This window comes from Mixophyes fleayi, chromosome 4 (genome assembly GCF_038048845.1).
Source record: "Mixophyes fleayi isolate aMixFle1 chromosome 4, aMixFle1.hap1, whole genome shotgun sequence".
NCBI lineage: Eukaryota > Metazoa > Chordata > Amphibia > Anura > Limnodynastidae > Mixophyes > Mixophyes fleayi.
Window position 1 is genome coordinate 221875965 of NC_134405.1, and position 20477 is coordinate 221896441.

The 20477-nt window shown below is 40.3% G+C and overlaps 1 protein-coding gene across 4 annotated transcripts in view; it reads left to right on the plus strand.

Annotated features, from left to right (window-relative positions):
• Positions 1-20477, plus strand: part of LRRIQ1 (leucine rich repeats and IQ motif containing 1) — a 145223-nt gene that overhangs the window by 13585 nt on the left and 111161 nt on the right. For all 4 annotated transcript variants that reach the window (XR_012691364.1, XR_012691363.1, XM_075209368.1 and 1 more), the window contains exons 5-8: positions 1471-1700; positions 3960-4034; positions 5974-7215; positions 12620-12772. Coding sequence is in view for 2 of the 4 variants with exons in the window: in XM_075209368.1 (XP_075065469.1) it covers positions 1471-1700; positions 3960-4034; positions 5974-7215; positions 12620-12772 (1700 nt within the window). In the remaining 2 variants the exon portion in view is untranslated. The remainder of the gene's footprint in view (positions 1-1470; positions 1701-3959; positions 4035-5973; positions 7216-12619; positions 12773-20477) is intronic.

Here is a 20477-nt window from a genome sequence, read left to right on the forward strand (position 1 = left end):
CAAATAAATGAATCTGGGAGATGGTAAATGATATTGAAATCATGCTCTTTAAAAAAACATTGTGATGCACATGACAAATAATTGTCCCAAAGCCCCACAAGAGGATTATTAGAGTCAAGCACAACTAGACCCAACATCCGTGAGTTGGTTAAAAAAGTAGAAACATTCAGAAAGGTTAAAATTCCAATGACACAATTGATATCTATATCAATACTTGATATAGATATCAAATAGCACTTGGTCATATGCCCACCCGTAAGGTATGTTATGGCTAAATTCTCTCCTATGATGATCTTTTTGTCCAATCCTATTATATGATTACAAGGATAGTCTACCTTTGGCTTACTTTTAATACTTTTAATTTATTGACTTCTACTTGCTATCAAATAACTTTTACTAAACATTATGCTTTTTCTTTATAACTTCCTTCTGTACTTTTTATGCATTTATTTATTATTAGGCAGATATGTTTAATTTTACTGCCCTGTTATATGATACATAGTTGCTATCTGGTAATTATTTCCAGTTCATACAGAATAAAACCTCTGTTATACCCCATTCATACTGCACCAAAATCCCGGGTTTTTGCCGGGGCGAGCTCAAACGACCCGGGTCTTGGTGCAATATGAATGGTACAAGTCTAAAAACCCGGGTCTTCAACCCAGGATTTATCGAGGGGTAATTCCCGGGTCGGATCCGGGTTGCTTGCACTATGAATGGTGCAACCCGGGTTTTTCAACCCGGGTTGCACAGAAAACAAGCTGATTGGCTGTCTGCCTGTCTCTGGAGGATGATGTCATCGGTGGGAGCCCGTGGAAGAAAAAAAAAACAGTCACCTTTCAATGACATCACCATTTTTCAGCCAATGAAAACTGCTCTGGTGATGACTCCCACATATTGCCAGGGCACAGACTTGTGCAGTATGAATGGGGTCAACCCGGGAAATTCCCGGGTCCGAGGTGCAGTATGAATGGTGTTTCTGAGCTGGGACGCTCCGAGCCCCGGCAAAAACCCGGCTTGAAAATCCCGGGATATTGCCGGGGCGGCAGTATGAAAGCGGTATTATAGTCCAGGGTAAGAACACAACTCTGCCTGATGATATAATTATATGACTTTAGATTACAGGAATAAAAAAAACAATGTACTTTATAAAATTTACAGGAGAGCATATATAATACAATAAATTAGTCTTGTACAGATGGAAGACCACTTTTAAGATCTACTTAGAACACCTAGGGTCAGCATGTCTATGTTTCTACCGCCATGTTGAGCCATTTAGATTGGTACTTTTATCAGAAAATCTTACATGTTTGTAATGCACTTTTTGATTTTGCATCTGTGTACTACATATCTGATGGGTTTCCAGTAGGATGTGGTATTTAGCAGTCCTTCAGATAGCTTTCTAATGTTGCTACAAATAACTATTTTCAGAAGTGTCTTACCCTGAGTGTGCATTGTGTTTTATTGCAGATTACAGTGACAAGGTTATAAGCCTTTGTTATATTGAGGTGGAAGAAAGCTGTAGACAAAAACTGCAGCAGTGGGAAAAAGAACAAGAGAAGCATAATGAGATGAAGAGAGCCGCACTCAACGCTCAGAGAGCAATCCTAGAGAATGAAATCCGAGAAGAAGATGAAAAGCGAGAAAATTGGAAGAAGGAATTTGAGAAAGAACACTTAAGGCTGAATACTCTACAAAAAGTAATTCAGAATGTTGATACTGAGAAAAGTATATCTTGTTTCACTTTTGTTCAAATTATGATTGAGATTTCTTATCTCTATTTTTGTTAAATGTTGTACAAATAATCTAATTTCAATTTGCATTCATTATTATGAATTATCTCTATATTTTGTGCTTCTTGGCCAGAGTAAAAAAAATCCCATAATTGCCAACTCTCCTGGTAAGTCCGGGAGACTCCTGAAATTCGGGTCAGTCTCCCGGACTCCTGTGAGAGCTGGCATTTCTCCCGCACCACGCAATTCCATTTCTAAAATGTACTGTTTTACCCTGTATAGTCTACTGTTTGTACCATGTACGGCGCTGCGGAAACCTTGTGGCGCCTTACAAATAAACGATGATGATAATAATAATAATAATAATAAAATGATGCGATTCACAGAGAATCGTGTCATTTAGCCCCCCCCCCCCCCCCTGCGACAAAACGTCATGATGCAATTTGAGTCGCCATGCCCCCTCCCGCCCTCTAGCCACGGCCCTCTCCCGTCATGGGAGGCAAGTATGAAAAATCTTTACTACATTGTAATGGAACAGTGCCTCTAGTGGCCAAATTAATGTTTGTATACAAGTAGTGCACTTTCTTGATGACATCTGACAGCCATATCTTAACTGTATTGATAACTGCACCCAATGATTTGTTTATCAATTGGAGCATGGTTAAATGCAATCGGTATGTTTATGTCACTTATTAAAATTAAAAATGCTACATTTGTATTTTAAATTTACAGCGCATTTTGTTTTAAACAAATTGTATATTCTCAGTGAGGCTACTCTTATATTATTGAGCATGAATGGCTGTATGGCATATAAAGCCTGTATATTTATTGCAGTTAGCAGTTATAGCGGCAGTTTGTAGGCATGCACATGTAAACCTAAGAAAAGTGAGGAACACCATAAAAATTCTAAATATACATTGTCTTCTACTGAAGCAAGATGCAGTATTCAATTCTATTTAATTTTACAAAGATTATTTTAAAAAATACTTTTTTTGTTACATAGCTCCCCTTAAAGTTCCCTCTATGAACATATCTGCTAGTATGGTTTTTTTTTTTTGCAATCTGTCCAAACATTTTAGTTTATTTATCCAATTTATCAACTGTAATCTATATAATATATTTGTAATACAATGTTGAAATGCTTTATTATTATATGTCTTCTCTTCTTAGACTAGTGACTTAGGGACACTTAGCAACTCATGTTTGGCTTTCACACTATTTATACTCATCAGAAAGTGAGCTTATGATCATGGCTCTAAGGACAATGGGCCTGATTCATTGAGGATCTTAACTTGAGAAACTTCTTATTTCAGTCTCCTGGACAAAACCATGTTATAATGCAAGGGGTGCAAATTAGTATTTTGTTTTGCATATAAGTTAAATACTGACTGTTTTTTCATGTAGCACACAAATACTTGATAGCTTATTTGTACACGGAAATTTAAAGTTGATATTTGTGTGCTGCATGAAAAAACAGGCAGTATTTAACTTATGTGCAAAACAGAATACTAATTGTAACATGGTTTTGTCCAGGAGACTGAAACCGGAGCACCCGGAGGAAACCCACGCAAATACAGGGAGAACATACAAACTCCACACAGATAAGGCCATGGTTGGGAATCGAACTCATGACCCCAGTGCTGTGAGGCAGAAGTGCTAACCACTAGGCCACTGTGCTGCTCTTTTCTCCGGGGGCCTGATTGGCGGTGGCACCCCGCTGTTTCCGGCTTTACCTCCGTATGGGTCACCCTGCGTCATGCGCGAATGTGGCAATTTTTTGTTTCAGATGCTGTGTTCTGGCATGAAAGGAAACCTAGAAGATGCTAGAAGGCCCTTGTTACATGAAGGGTGGCTAATAAAACAGAGAGGTAGTTCAAAAGTGATAACTCTTTTAAAGTGAAATGGGCTGTAACTGACTGTCAATCACTCTTTAATAGTCCTGGTTTTGTCAGCTGATTGTCTTTTAGACTGAAACACAACAGTATGTGTGACTGCCCAGTTTTAGCTAATCTGAGATTAAGCGGGGTGCAGTAAAACCCTTCGTTTGCAACCTCTGCTATAGTGACAGTATTCTATCTATGGGTATACCTGCTTCCCTCAAAAATGTCATTAATATAGTATTTAACTCATCGTAAATGACTGCAGCTGCGAGCAAATCTGTGGCTATTTTCAATGATTTAAGCTGATACAGGAATGTAAAATGTGCACTTTAAATCTATTTTGAAGGAGAAACAGGAGAAACTTGAATCCGAGTTAAAGAGAAACAATGAGTCATTGGAAGAAGAGCTAAAAAATCACCAGGTAAATTGTATTGGCTGCGAATAAAACCAAGTCACTGCTCTTACTGTAAATAAACTGTATGTTAATGGAAATTGCATTCCAAATACTCCAGTGCAAATTATTTTACCATTTTATTTTACTTTTATTTTCTGCATACATTTAGCACTATAAGATAGGGTCTCGCATTTTTATTTCTTCTAGTTTTTAATTTATCAGAGTTTGAAAATGTCAAAAATCTGCTAATTTTGGCAACTTTGAGTAAACAAAAAACTAATTTCCTTAGGACAGGATTGTGAAATTTGAATAAAAACAAAATGTTCAGAATTTAACAGACTTTATTTTGAAATATAAATAGCATGAGTAAGTTAACATTTCAAGGGTACAAACTCAAACAATTGGAAACAGATTCCCAATAAAGGCAGAAACATTAGATTTTTCTAGGCATACCTTATAATCACTCAGATTTGATCATTTGTCATCCAGTACCATCTCTTTTAACTTTGCTCTGTTACCATTAATTTAACATTGCCATTAGAGGTTTCACCTCTAAGACACAGTACATTAGGTATATTTCTCCAACATCCTATCTTGGGGACGCTGCTACATTGGGGGACACTGAGCCTTGCACTTTGCACTTAAGAGTTTACTCTCTGAAAACCAAAGCTCCTCCCCTTTCCCAGCCCCAGTGTACCTCAGTTTTACTTCAGTGCCCAAGGAGTTGTCCAGATGTTTAGAGGGCTGCCTATAGCGAGAGTGGAGGAGGTGGTACAAACAGGCATTCCACCTCTCTCCAATCTGTGTACGCTATTTGACAGCGTGGGAGGGTGGTTTCTCATTGCAGCTGTCAGGCTGCATCAGAGAGTTCCCTCAGAATTGCACACAGCAAAAAAATCCTAAGCCTTCTGACAAGCAGGCCGCATGACAGGCTTCTCCCACCAGGTTGGGGGCCTGTCTATGTTTCGGGGCATATGGAGAAGCTCCTTCTCAAACAAATGGGTCACCAGTGTCATAGAGAGATTACAGCTCTAGGGCATCCACCAAACAGATTTTTTTCCCACCAGCTTTCCTGTAATTCATTCTCCCTACTGTAATTAATCACTTTCATGTCCTTATAAATCATCCTCCCCTCCCTCATTTTCACTGTAATTCATTCTCTCCCCCATCTTCCCCCTGTATTTCCCTCTCCCTCAACCGGTTTTTCACTCTCCCTCACATCTCCTGTAATTCATTCCTGACCCCTCTCATCCCCTGTAACTTATTCTTCCGCCATATTCACTGTAATTTATGTCTCCTCCTACCTCCCCTATTGTGTAATTCATTCTATTCATTCTCCCTTTTTTATTGCCACTTCTTAATCCTATATAAGTGGAATTTAAAGGAGTGTGTGTCACACACCATGGTGTTTCTCTGGGTCATCGAGAGGCTGTAAACATGAGCAGCGCAGTGATTTAATCACCAGAATGTTCTACTAAAAGCCCCACAGCCAATCATTGATGTTTAGGAGCAGCGCGGTGTGTTATACCATGGACCTATTCACTGCTTGTATAAGTGTAGGGAGGGTTGTTTTTTTTTGTCCATACTTTCCTGCGAGACAGTGGTTTTCCCTACAATTCCCAATTGATGTTACTGGCCTGTCGTGGTGCATGCATCAGGTACACATATCTACAGCAGGCCTGTCCAACCTGCGGCCCTCCAGGTGTTGTAAAACTACAAGTTCCAGCATGCCCTTCCAGCTAGCAACTGGTTGTCTACCGGCAAAGCATGCTGGGGCTTGTAGTTTCACAACACCTGGAGGGTCGCAGGTTGGAAGGGCCTGATCTACAGGATTGAAATGCTTGTGTTTTGTTTTTAGTATCTGAACTTTTATATATGCCTTTCAATGCCTGCGTCATATATCTTTGTTCAAATTTTGTGCTTGGGATAATGAATATTTTTTTTTCTTGTGGTTTTATTTCCTTAGAATCTAATTAACAAACTGGAGGCAGATTTGATTAAAGAGAGAAACACATTTGAGGAACAGATGGCTAAAGCCAAAAAACATTTGGAGGAACTACAGAATAAATCAGCTGTTAAAATCCAGGCAGCATTCAGAGCACACCAAATAATGAAAAAATATTCACCAATTTTAAGGCAGAGGAAAGAGGACAGGATACGGAAGGAAGAACTGCAGCATACAATGGACATGGAAAGAAAAGAATTGGAAGACAAAATAAAGTGTAAGCTTGAGGAGAGAAACCGAAGGGAGGAAGAGAAAAAGCGAAACGAAGACCTAATGAAAAAGAGAATGGAAGAAACCACAAGACAGGAATATTTGGAACAGGAAATGAGACAAAGAGAATATGAGAAGAAGAAGAATGAAGAAAAACTGAGATTGGAGAAAGCAAAGCGCATACAACATGAATCAAAAAAGAAAATAGAAATTGATAACATCACAAATACTTCCAAGAATACAAGCCCAGATGAAGTTGTTAAACAAAAGGATAATCTCCGACCAGAAACAGTTGAGAAAACAGTGAAAGAAATTAATAAGAAAGAAGGAAAAGAATTAAAACAAGATGAGATGCAACAACAAGAAATACATGTTGAAAAGGATTTAACCAACAATGTAATAAACACAAATTTAGAAAGATTAAATATATCTGATAGGAAACCTGAAGAAACAGAAAAGAATCATGTAACCTGTGTTGATAATTCTTCATTGGTACACAATTTAGAGCCTAAGGGAGCACTGAAGATTTTGGTAAATGAAAATTCCTATATGACACTGTGTGAGCAATCATATCCAGTAAAATATATTTTAGACACTGGGGAGCACATTCATAACGCACAGTCTGTTATAAGCTATATAGAGGGTCAAAACATGCAGTCCTTTGTGTCTCAACCCGGACCCGAAACTCAACTGTGCCAAATAAGTGAGACTACTCATGCTAACCTAAATGTAGAGGATATTGCTGCTGACACACAGACTGAAACACAAATTGTATCCATGACAGCAGAATCTCTTGTCTTGCTGGATGACATTGAGGAAAAGAGACTAACGTGGATGAAATCCTGCAAGCCGTGGTCCAAGATTTTGAGGGAAACCAACAAAAAGAATGTGGTTAGAAAGACAAGACAAAGGAGAAGCTCTTCAGCAAAGAATTTACCTCCGTTAAAGGAAAGCCTCATCCTTCAAAACAATCTTTGGCATGACATGCAACAGGTAGTGGTGGTTTTGGGCTATTTTGTACAGGATGCTGGCTTATGTATTTAATTTGTGTGATCATAATTGTTTTGCAACTGTCAATTAACTCTTCTGCAGCAAACTTAAATGAGCAAATGAGCCTCTCATTTTTTATTAAAATTATGTTTATTTTTAGCTATTTACAGCATATCACACACATGGTTTTCTTTCCAGATTATGTTCACGATCCAACATCACAATGCTGAGAAAAAGCAATAACGATTTTCCCATTCTTTTTAATAGCTTTGAAAAACCTCATGATGGATTAATAAATGTGACATTTGCTGATGGCAGATACTCGAATGTTGTACTTCAAGATTATGTGCTCTCCAAAAAATTTGATTATATAGTTTGTGGTATGATACTTACATAGCCTAAAATCGTTAAAGTAGAATTGAGCCTACATTTAATATTTAACATTAGTGCGGAGATACAATTCAAATGTAATCACTTAGACTTTGATGTTGGCTAAGGATATTTGGCCAGCCCATCTCGGAGTCATCAAGTGTAGCATTTGCCAAGTGGCATAGTTCCAAGCCCATAATCTATGTTAAAGCGCCTCAAACCATACTTTTACAGACCACACTCTACTCTCTGGTTGTAACTAGAATTCTCAAATTCTTTTGTTATGTAATTATCCATAGAAATAGTGAGAAATATATATTTTTTAATTGTACATGTGCTAATGTATAAATAATAAATTGACGGCCTTAGCAGCAAAATTATTTCCAGGAGCATGGTTATATATTTTATTTGATTAGTTTAAAGAGAAAAAATGACTTGGAAATTCTGTCTACCATTGTTCACAATATTGGAAGAAAAGCTCAGCATGGCTACAGTTGGACTTGAATTTTAGTGAACTAGAAGGTGCATGAAACGCTTAATCTGTTTGTGGCTTTCAAAGTGTATCCTTAAATAATATGACCTGTTTATAGTATTGTCGAGGCAGTTTCCGATATTCTTCCGTCATGGTTTTCCTTCATTGCATGACACACATGTATTTAGTTATTACTCCTCACATAGCATTTCTACTCTCATGCTGGCCACAGTTCCCGGCTTTAACTGTAACTGTGTTGTATTTATTACATATTGTATTTGGTTAGATGAAATGGTAAATGTTTACTGATTTAGTCTGAAAATAATTAGAAAATGTAATGTCCAGAACATGTTTTTATACTTTGTTCTGCGAGGTAGAAAGCACAGGAAATTGAAAGTCTTGTGGTTTTGCAGCAAGTAATATCCTAAGTGCATATAATTTAGCAACATAATGTATTAAAAACACACATGGAGACACATTGTAAAAGTACCAATTGGCACTTTTGCTCTTGTTCAGATGAATCTGCAAAATTGTTTCCAGTTCCTTGCACTGTGCCCTTACTGTGATATGTACGTTGCAGCAGTGAAACGAAAATGAGTTTTTACCCAAGAAACACACACATTGTGTTGGATGTGATTACATCAGTATAGAAGTGTTTCAGATAGCTGTAAACATAATCTGTCATCAGGCTAAAGCTGCATTTTAAGTGTTTTTGTAATCAACTCACAGAGAAGGCGGCCATAGTGTGTGATGAACCATGGGATTGCAGCATATCGATCCACTATGGACTAGAGGCAGTTATGAGGCACGAGACATTTTGGTGTGCTTAGTGCCTCAGTGTTGATACTAGTTCCTAGGCTACTTTCATGGGACTATAGATTCAGGTCACTAAATTGCTTTGTTCGGTGGTGACAACACAAGGACAGTAAAAGCCTTATTTAATAGGCCGGGCAAATGGTGCACTATAGCCTGTAGCAACTAAACTGCTTTGATTAACGTAGTGCAAGACTAATAAAGATATATGTTTAGGTTATATTAAATTTGAACCGTTTGCACCATATTATACAGTTAGATACATTGGTTTAGTCACAAAAGAACATTACCAAGGACTTAAGGTAAACACATTTTTTAAGATGTCTTTATAAAAACATTTTGTCACTTTTTTTCATCTGTTGTTTCTCATTAAACATTTTCCACTGCATATAAGCCTTTGCTTTTGCATTATCAAATAAGACCCAATTTCATGTGTAGGAAAACAGACACGGCTTCAGTAATAAAATAAATGATTCCCGTATGTCATGATGCGTGCGGCTATTTTTCTTCACTCACAAAAAATGATTATAGCTGAGAAATTTCTAAACAAGCTGACCCGTGTATGTTTTTATTGTATTATGCTTTAAAAGCAATATCATACTGATCTTAAGAAAGTAATTCATATTTGTGAATTGATAATGTGCTTAGCAATATTTTTTTTTTTTTTAAAAACACAGATAATTTTTGACTAAGATGTATAAAACAGCTGTCGGCTTTGACATAAATCAAAGGATAAGTGACCCTATCAATGGAGAGTGAGTGAAAAACATTGGGTAAAGGACCCTGAGCTAATCAAGATTGTCCGTAAGCTCTAGAGATCACAGAGCGTGAGAGTTCACATATATACAAATTACCCTTCTACAGTAATTGTGGTTAGGCAGAGTTTCTAATGGTGTTATATTTTACAGCTGAGAAATCACAACAGGTATTGGAACTTAAAGAACACATGTAAATCAACTATGTGTATTCATTTCTACAGTGATGCTCGCATTAACCACTTATATACTGTTTTAACAAAAGTACAATAATAGATATTCACTTTAGTTTCATTGCCATTCTTAAAGGATGAGCACACCGTTTTGGAGGGCAAGACCCCAAGGTTCTGTTTTGCAAAATAGTCCCAAAGGTTGTATTCTGAGAATCTATATGTAGCCTATGGTTAGATACACTTTTTTTTTTTTTTTTTTTTTTTTACTGGTAATCCTTATATCTTTAGTGGGCTGGGCATATGCAGTCCAGGCCCCCAGCTTTTTGTCTGCTTGACCCACATCAGGAAAAACCTATTAACTATAGTCAGAGAATGTTGTGCATGATAGCGTGGTCTGGGTGTATGCAACTGGCTGCATATGTCCTAAAGTTCAAGACTCCAAGGGGTATATTCAGTTAGGATTCACATCCGCGATTATGCGCGGAAGCACGGGTCCTGGTACTGCAACTGTTGCGGTACCATAATGACACTTTATACGCGCAGCCGCGCTTAAACGTGGGCGCGAATCCTTATTCAATATGCCCCCAAAAATACTAGCGACTTGAAGTCTGCTGGAGAGTGTATTTAGTCAATGATTATAGAAACCCCACAAAAAAAGACAGTCTTAAAATATAAGCATAGTGTTTAAATTGTTACTGGTTTTTTTACATTACCAGAGGAATTTAGACATATATACATGCTTAACTTTAAAAAACAAAACAAAAAACAGTTTACATGTGTTTAGACGTTTTAATGTTATATATGTGTATATTGATATGTCGGTATTGTGCATGATTTGTACAAGAGCTCTTGTACTAGCAAAGTGTTTTTATTTATTTGTATATGTAAAGAATAAAAGATCTCTCATAAGTTTTCATGTAAAATGTTAAACAAACGTTAAACATTCTGCATGACTGATCTTAAAAGAAACATATAGATATACATGAAAGAGTAGGCTTGCTACAGTTTAAGAAATAATAATATACTGCTGTACAAATAAATATTGTTATAAGCAGTGGTGCACTATAGGAAGAACCATGGTACATAAAGAAAATTGTATTTCCATGGATTAGGCTAAACAAGAGCATACAAATGTACAAGTACATTGATAACATTTTGTATGTAGTGGTTAGGACAAAAACAAATTATTCATGTAAAATTAGTGCCTAACAAATTGTATGAAAAATATTTTTATTTTGGACTGATCATAAGAAAGAGGGACACTGGAAATAATGGCAGTAAAGTATAATAGTAATGTCAGTATTTTTCTTGCCCCTATCTAAAGCAGATTTTGGAAGTCCATTCTATATTATATATATATATATATATATATATATATATATATATATATATATGTCAATCAGAAGGGTGGATTAGTCATTTCCTATTTTAAAATAATCTGTTTGATCTGTATACAGCTTCATGATAGGATTAGATTTATTCAATTTTGAAAATCTGCCAAAATAGTATACAGCGATAGACATATTCATATCTTTTCTGAGGTTCCACCAAATAATTGTAAGAGGATATTCTGCCCTCTTACAGAGAGTTGCTGCAGTCTGCAGGGTTTCATGGATGAATTCTGCCAGGACCGGAACATCTGCCTCCCCCTATCTCAAACATGTAACACCCCAACTTCCTCCAGCCTATGTCCTGGAATCCCCCAAGTAGCGGTCGTATATTTCAGCACTGTGTTGTCACTGGTGGAGGGGAAGAACTTTCTTTCCTGTCAGATCTTGACCCAGCAGATTTGAGGGAATACTAATTCTCCTTCCTTATCTGAAACCACTAACACTTTAAACAATGTGGGGAGGGTCCAAACTTTCTCAGCACAGTAAAAGATTTAGTAAATAGAACCCCCACAGGCCCCGTTAATACCCCTTTCACACAGAGGCACGGACCTGGGAATAACCCACGACGTTCCAGAGTTGGAGCAGGATACGCTCTTGTCTGAAAGGTGTTCCCTGTTATTCAACCCAGGTTCAGTTAAAAGCAGCTCATGGCAGGGTCTCAACTTGAAAATGCAGGGCAGACACAGGTCCAGTGTGAAGGGCAGCGACCCGGTATATATATACCCGGGACCAAAGTAGGGCAGTGTGAATGGTTGCAACACTGGTTAAAACCGTGTTCATTATCCCGTGTCTGACCTGGGATTTTGGTGAGAAAGGGGTGTAAGTAAGAAAATAGGAGGGATACAAGTTAATTAAATTTATAAATTCAGATTGTGATTATTACTGTACAAATATGAGTGCCACAATGTTCTCATCAATTAACTATTAGTACTCTTTAAATACTGTAATTTTTCTGACCATACATTTAGTTAATAGTACTATTTAATATTTTAATAATTGATAAATACATGTCAAATATATGTAATAATATTATTATTATTATTATTGTTACCATTTATTTATATAGCGACACTAATTCCGCAGCGCTGTACAGAGAACTCACTCACATCAGTCCCTGCCCCATTGGGGCTTACAATCTAAATTCCCTAACACACACACACACACACAGACAGAGAGCAAGAGAGACTAGGGTCAATTTGGTAGCAGCCAATTAACCTACCAGTATGTTTTTGGATCTTATCCTTGCTTTGTGTACAGGAGTTTTGTTTTCTTCCTCTAACATTACATGTTCATTTTAAATGGAGGACTTTGTTCATTTCTTTCATTAGAAATATATTCCAATTATTAATGTAATCATTATTGTTCGTAATGTATGTTGTAATGTAATGTATTAAAGCTGTTCAGACAAGACCTAACCTTTTGTTTTATTATTAGGTTACAACAGTGGCTCTTAGTGACTTGTCGGGATGCAGCCTTTCTACGTTGTCAAAATGTGCAAAACTTAAATATCTGTCTTTGAGGCACTGTAGATTAACCGCACTTGATGGTTTAAGTAACTGTAAAGAACTGAAATACATAGATGTGCAGGTACGGTCATTTTTCCATAAAATTTGTTGAAAAACATGAAAATTATGTATTTATTTTGTTGAGACAGCAAAATTATTTGAAAAAAAGCATGGTAATAGTCATTTTCTATTATCTTTATTGCTCATAGTAGCTTTGATATTCATAATATTTGACCCTGAGTCAAGCATTCATAAGTGTCATATGGCAGTATCCACCCAGTGTGGGCACAACAAACCTTTTGATAATGCAAAACAGTGTAGTTGAACTTAAATAGGTTACATGCGGCTCTCCACATTGCAGTAATATCCTCTCTTTGGTCCTCTTCCTGCTGCTTCTGAGGTGACAGAGTGAGGACAGTTCCCTAATGCAGTATAGGCTGTAGTTTAGTCTGTGATTAGACCACTCATTAGCAGAGATGCTTCATACATATATAATTTAACTTTTGCTGTGTATTGATTAAAGGAAGCACCATTTTTAACTGCTATTGGTAGCATAACTAAAAATATTTTAATTTAAATGGGAGAATGTGTCCACTATCATCATCATCATCATTTATATAGCACCAATGATTCTGCAGCGCTGTACAGAGAACTTATTCACATCACCTGCCCCATTGGAGCTTACAGTCTAAATTCCCTAACATTCACAGACACACACACAGACAGAGAGAGAGACTAGGGTGAATTTTGATAGCAGCCAATTAACCTACCAGTATGTTTTTGGAATGTGGGAGGAAACTGGAGCACCCGGAGGAAACCCACGCAAACACGGGGAGAACATACAAATGCCACACAGATAAGGCCATGGTCGGGAATTGAACTCATGACCCCAGTGCTGTGAGGCAGAAGTGCTAACCAGTTAGCCACCGTGCTGCCCGCCCACTATTGCTCCTGTGAATGATGATATTATAGGCCTTCGACAGGTTCCACAACCATATAAACGCACCAGGGCACTTTTACACAGGTCAAGGAGGTGACTTATAATATTCATAATAACTAATTTAACAATTTTCCTAATGAACACTGAAGTGATGACTTCAGAACTCACCAATTATAAAGATATTTCTCTTTCTTCCTATCTGGGGGACACTGCTACCATGGAGTTGTAGCTGGGGAGTGTGGAGTTGGCATTTAACTAGTTAAACTGTGGCTACTCACAGACTTCTCCCCTCTGCAACCGCCTGTAGCTAGTCAATGTAGTCTAAGTGCCAAGGATTTGGGCTGACTTTTATTTTATTCCTGTTTATTTTATTTTATAGGCCATTTTTTTTATAGCGTAGAAAGAAGATAGAAAGGGACAGCAGGGCTGCTTTACTTATAGGACTGCAGCGCTGTCAGGTAGTGAGAGCAACGGCTCTCACAGAAACCGCCTATCTTCTTTGGAGTATGCTGGCACGCGAGAGCGGGAGAAGACAGGGGAGCATGCAGGATTTTTAGGTGGTGTTTCCCATCAGAGCTTCTGCGCATGCGCCCCCGCGGACGCTTCTTTGACAGCGCTGTGGCTGCTGTATAGTACAGTGCCGCTATGTGGGGCACTTCGTTAGCGGAGGGGAGGGGTTCCTGGAGACCCAGAAACTCCCCCTGCGTGCGCCCCGGAATCCAGAAGCGATGGCTGCCACCATTTTTGAAGCTACCAAGTCCCTTCCTCAGAGAGGGGAGGGGTCTGAGCTACATTGAACAATGCATTTTAAGACATTAAGAAGAGGCAGTCTGCGGGCTTAATAGGAGAAGTGCCGCAGACAAACTGCTATAAGCAGTCAGGAGGCCACTGAACGCTGCAGAAAGGCAGGAGTTATTATAGAGCTCCCCCTGTCTTAATCGGCAGATTGGTTTCCTCCTCAGAGCCAAAGCATCGGCTGGAGAAGGAAACTTTTGCAGTCAAACTGGGACAGACTTGGCTGCTGCTGGATTCCCTCCTGCCTGTTATACATTAGCCTGGATAGGCTAAGTATTATTTAATCTTTATATTACACTATACTTGCTATATAAGAGGAGGTATACTGTGTCTTACAAGAGATATGTTGTAGCTACACAAATGAATATATTGGTTTCTACTCACTAAAAATGTATCCATATATATGAGGAGGTATACTGTGTTTTACAACAAATGTAGTGTTGTAGTTACAATATTGAATATATTGTTCTCTACTCACTAAAAATGTATACATATATAATTAGGATTTAAAAAATAAATTAATAAATAAAAAAATCTAAGATACTACTGGTGACTTCGTCAAGGATTAGTAGTATACTTAGGGGTCAATCTATACCTGTCTGACTGTATACTATACTTTCTATTCCTATTCAGTAATCCTGTCTGATGAGGGAAAATCTACCAAAGCTAAATTTTATAATTGTTCAAAATGTAAAATAAAATTGCCTATGGGACAACAGGACCCGGGGCCCTCTGCGTGGGCATTGACGCGGGGTCCCTCCCATATGTACCTATATGGGAGGGGCACCAGCCATTGCTCTGCTTCACGGTAGAAGCGGCCCATTACCAATTTAGGGTGCTTCCTTTTGCCCTGGTCACAGCGCCCAGAGTATTTACAAAAATCATAGCAGTAATGGCTGCCCGCCTCCGGTCTATGGGGGTGAGCATAGTGCCCTATTTAGACAACTTGCCGATCAAAGCCCCCTCAGATCAGCTTATTCGTCAGCATTTACACCTCACTTTAGAGACCCTGCTGCTTCACGGTTGGTTAATAAATGTCCATAAGTCGCAGTTAATACCAGTCCAGAGGATGATTTTCTTATGTCTTCTAATGGACAACAGAAGACAGAGTTTGCTCGCTACAAGACCTAGTTACCAAGGTCCTAGACCGGCGGTTCCCAAACTGTGCGCCGCGGCTCCCAGGGGTGCCGCGGCGCTGTCACTGGGGTGCCGCGAGCCAGACTTAAAAAAAAAGAGAAGACAGAAACTTACCAATCAGCGAGGCGCCGGGACCCAGCAGCCTCCTCTCTCCCGCAGCAGCTGTCACTGACGTCTTTATTCAGTGACAGCTGCGGGAGAGAGGAGGCTGCTGGGTACCTTGCGCCGCGCTGATTGGTAAGTTTCTGTCTTCTCTTTTTTTTTATGTCTGGTGTGGGGCAGAGTGAAAAGGATGGTGGCAGCGGAGGGGGACAGTGTGGAAGCGGAGGGGGACAGGGGGACAGGGTGACAGGTGGCAGCGGAGGGGGGCAGTGTGGCAGCGGAGGGGGGCAGTGTGGCAGGCGGAGGGGGCCAGTGGAGGGGGACAGGGTGACAGGTGGCAGCGGAGGGGGACAGTGTGGCAGCGGAGGGGGACAGTGTGACAGCGGAGGGGGACAGTGTGGCAGCGGAGGGGGACAGGTGGCAGCACAGGGGGACAGTGTAACAGTGGAGGGGGACAGCAGGCAGCAGAGGGGGACAGTGTGGCAGCAGAGGGGGCAGCGTGACAGAGGGCTGCAGATGGGGCAGCGTGACAGAGGGCTGCAGAGGGGGCAGCGTGCCTGGGGGTAGAGGAGGGGGACAGCGTGACAGAGGGCAGAGGAGGGGGACAGCGTGACAGAGGGCAGAGGAGGGGGGACAGCGTGACCGAGGGCAGAGGGGGCAGCGTGACAGAGGGCAGAGGAGGGGGGACAGCGTGACAGAGGGGGCAGAGTGCCTGCATACAGAGGGGGCAGTGTCCCTGGATGCAGAGGGGCATTTTTGCATACAACTAAATAAGTATTTTTGTCGTGACCTAAATACTTATTACAATTTTTTGACCCAACTACTTCTAAAACAGGACTGCTCAGTAATTATTTTGGAGCGGTGCCTTGAAAACATTTGGAGACTCTAAGGGTGCACTGCAAAAGTTTGGGAACCACTGTCCTAGACAATCACAAACCTTCCATGCTTCTTTGCATGAGGTTACTGGGCAAGATGGTCTCAACCTTCGAGACAATCCCCTATGGAAGGTTTCACTCGAGATGCTTCCAGGGGGATCTCCTAAAGAAGTGGTTAGGTTCATCTCTCCACTTGGAGCACCAGAGGATACTCTTGTTCCCAGAGGCTCGTCTATCCCTCAGATGGTGGAAGAGTCAAGAACACCTAAGCATGGGCAGATCCTTTGCCCCATGCTCCTCAATCATCTTAACAATGGATTCCATTCTAAAGGGCTGGGGTGCAGTGATGCTACATTTGCATTTTCAGGGTCTTTGGTCAAAACAAGAAAGCTCCCTTCCACTAAATATCCTGGAGTTGAAGGCCATGTTAATGACTCTCAGACGGGCTCCGTCCCTAATTTAGGGATTCCCGGTACGATTACAATCAGATAATGCCATGGCGGTGGCATATGTCAACAAACAGGGCGGGACAAGGAGTCCAAGGTTAATGGGCATATCAGCCCAGATATTTGCCTGGGCAGAACAGATCGTGCCATCTCTGTCAGCTGTATTCATTCCAGGCATTCTAATTGGGAAGCCGACTTTCTAAGTCGTCACACAGCAGTGGAATGGTCGCTCCATCCAGAGGTGTTTCAGATATTAGTCCAGAAGTGGGGCCTTCCGGATCTGGATCTTATGGCGTCCAGACACAATCAGCAGGTTCCCAGATTCTGTGCAGAAGCAAGGGACCCGCTGGCGGTGGAGCTGGACATAATGACAATGCACTGGAATCTTCAGCTGGGGTATCTTTTTTTCTCCCATTCCAATACTTCCCCGAATTCTCAGACGGATCAAGCAGGGAGGACTCCCAGGCAGGGTATGGTACACAGACATCCTTTTTATGGCAGTGGGTCAAGGACTTTGTCTACCTCTTCACAATGACCTATTTCTACAGGGTCCTTTTCAGCATCAGGACCTGTCTCAGCTGGCTTTGACGGCATGGCTGTTGAAGCCAACCTCTGGCGGTCAAAAGGGTTCTCCTCCAGGGTGGTGAATACCCTGTTACATGCTAGAAAACCAGTGTCAGCCTGCATTTATCATAGATTTCGGCGCATCTACATTAAATTGTGTAAAGACCGGACACACAATACAAGTAAATTTAATTTGCCCTGGCTGCTAGGGTTTCTTCAAAACAGTCTTGATGTAGGGTTCTGCCTGGGATCCTTAAAGATACAGGTCTCGACTCCATCTTCTTCCAGAAGCGTCTGTCGGACCGTCCGGAAGTCCGTACTTTTTTGCAGGGGGTTCTGCACATTCAACCTCCCTTTGGTCCTCCCACGGCACCCTGGGATTTTAATTTGGTACTATCTATGCTACAAGCACCTCCTTTTGAACCATTATAGTCAGCAGAGCTTAGGTTTCTGACATGGAAGGTGGTGTTCCTGCTGGACATAGCGTCAGCTACACGAATCCCAGAGCTTGGTGCTCTTTCCTGCAGGGAGCCTTTCCTGGTCTTCCATGATGACAGGGCGGTGCTTCGGACTGTCCCTTCCTTTCTACCGAAAGTAGTTTCCGGATTTCACATTAATCAGGAAAATAGTGGAGCTACTGTTCCAAGATGCTTCCACAGGTTTCACTTATATTTAGACATGGTCAGGGCATTACATATTTATGTCCAAATAACTTTGGACATTCGGCGTACGGACTCTCTTTTTGTCCTAGTTGATTCCAGGAAAATAAGCTGGCCAGCTTTCAAGCAGACCATTGCTAGAAGGCTTACTTTTACAATAAAACAGGTGTGTCTTAGGGCTGAACGGACTGTGCCTACCCACGTTACGGCATACTCCACCAGATCGGCCACATGGTCCTCGGCCCATACATTCACCAAATTTTATCAGTTCAGTGGGTTCGTGTCCACGGGTGCTAGCTTCGGCCGCATCGTGCTCCGAGCTGTGCATCCAGGATGGTCCCTCCCTTAGGGGGGCTGCTTTGGTACATCCCCATGGTCGCAGTGTCCCCCAGATAGGAAGAAAGAGAAAAAAGGATTTTTATACTTACGATAAATCCCTTTCTCTGATTTCATCTGGGGGACACTGCGTTCCCTTCCTTCTGTTCTTCTGCTGTTTGCTTCTTGGTTGTTCGACTCCCTTTCCTTGAGGACTTTAGAATTACACTGACTAACTACAGGGGTTGCAGAGGGGAGGAGTCTGTCAGCAGCCACAGTTTAACTAGTTAAGTGCCAACTCCACACTCCCCAGCTACAATCCCATGGTAACAGTGTCCCCCATATGGAATCAGAGAAAGGGATTTATCGTAAGTATAAAAATCCTTTTTTTTTTTTTTTACAGGATCAATAAATTATTAAAAAAAAGCTGGAATATAGTAGGAAACCAGGTCTTGAAACAAAAAATATAAATTACATATATAATAAAATATCATTAATTTATATAATAAAATTATACTACAAGGATACAGTATGTGCATGTCTATCTGTGTGTGTGTGTGTGTGTGTGTGTGTGTATATGTATGTATATATATATATATATATATATATATATATATATATATATATATATATATATTTATAATATTAATTTATATTAATAATATTATATGTGTGTGTGTATGTACAGGACTGGCAAGAGAAATTTGAGGCCCGGGTACAGTGAACTTTTGGGGCCCCCCTCCATAGACGAGTAACAAATACACTGTGTGCCGAAAAGGGCGTGGCCACATTGTGCTGGGGGCGTTGTCAACTTCACGCATTGATACATATATTGTAATAAAAAATTACATTTATCACGTCCTCCCAGCTACAATATGACACCACCAGCCCACTGTACTTATCTATGCTTCTGGTGCTGCTGACACCCATCGGGTTGGGAACTTCTTGTAGAGTGAGCAGGGAAGCTCTGTTTCATGAGATTACCAAATCTTGTGATACTTAGAGCTCCTTGGCTTGCTCTGCAGGTTGTGTCCTGTCTGAGGACCGGGAACAGCTATCGGCTCCCTTCCTCTAACCAGAGCTGGATTAAGGCTCGGGGGGCCCAAGGTATTTAAGACAGCAGGGCCCCTATTATGTAACATGGTTATCATTTTAGACAAATTTTAGACACATACACAGGCAATACTTTTTGCACTACTGTTAGATGCACACAGCTCTGCCTTCACAAACAGTACAATATGAAGCGGGACATACCTCCGAAACTGTCCTTGCAGTCGGACCAAATCCTGACTAAGTGAGACAGTTGCCCAAATTCAGGACTGCTCCACCAGATTCAGGACAGTTGGCAGACTGCCCAGTTCTCTCCTACCTGTTTTGTCACTTTCACCACTAGTGGCAGCTGGTTTCTTTAGCTCAGTTCTTGCTTGCCTTGATCCTGGAATGTTGGATGCCCTATTTTGAGAAAAAAAACACATGAGATTTAGAGAACTCCAACCAGCCCCTGTGTTAAATCAATAGCACTCACTTTTTATAATTAGGCCTCCATTCCCAACAATAGTAATATTCACATTAAATATGTTGACATATTTCCCTCCAACCAGCCTCAACATTAAATTAACAGTATGCCAATTTAATCAAAACCTATTTCTCTCCCTCCAAACAGTCTCAGCAATAAAATAAAAATAATTTTACATTTAGTAAATATAACCATTTTCCACAACCATCCCCGGCATTAAATAATTCATATTCACATTTAATAAATATCCCTCCTCCCCAAAATCAGCCCCGTATTCAATTAATTGCCCCAAACCACCCCAGCATTAAATTAAAGGTTCTGTGACCTCACCTTAAATAATTAGCCCCCACCTACACTCCACCATTAAATAGCCTACCTCCCACACTATATTAAGATCCTCCCTTCCCTCACATATTATTTTAATATACTACACACATA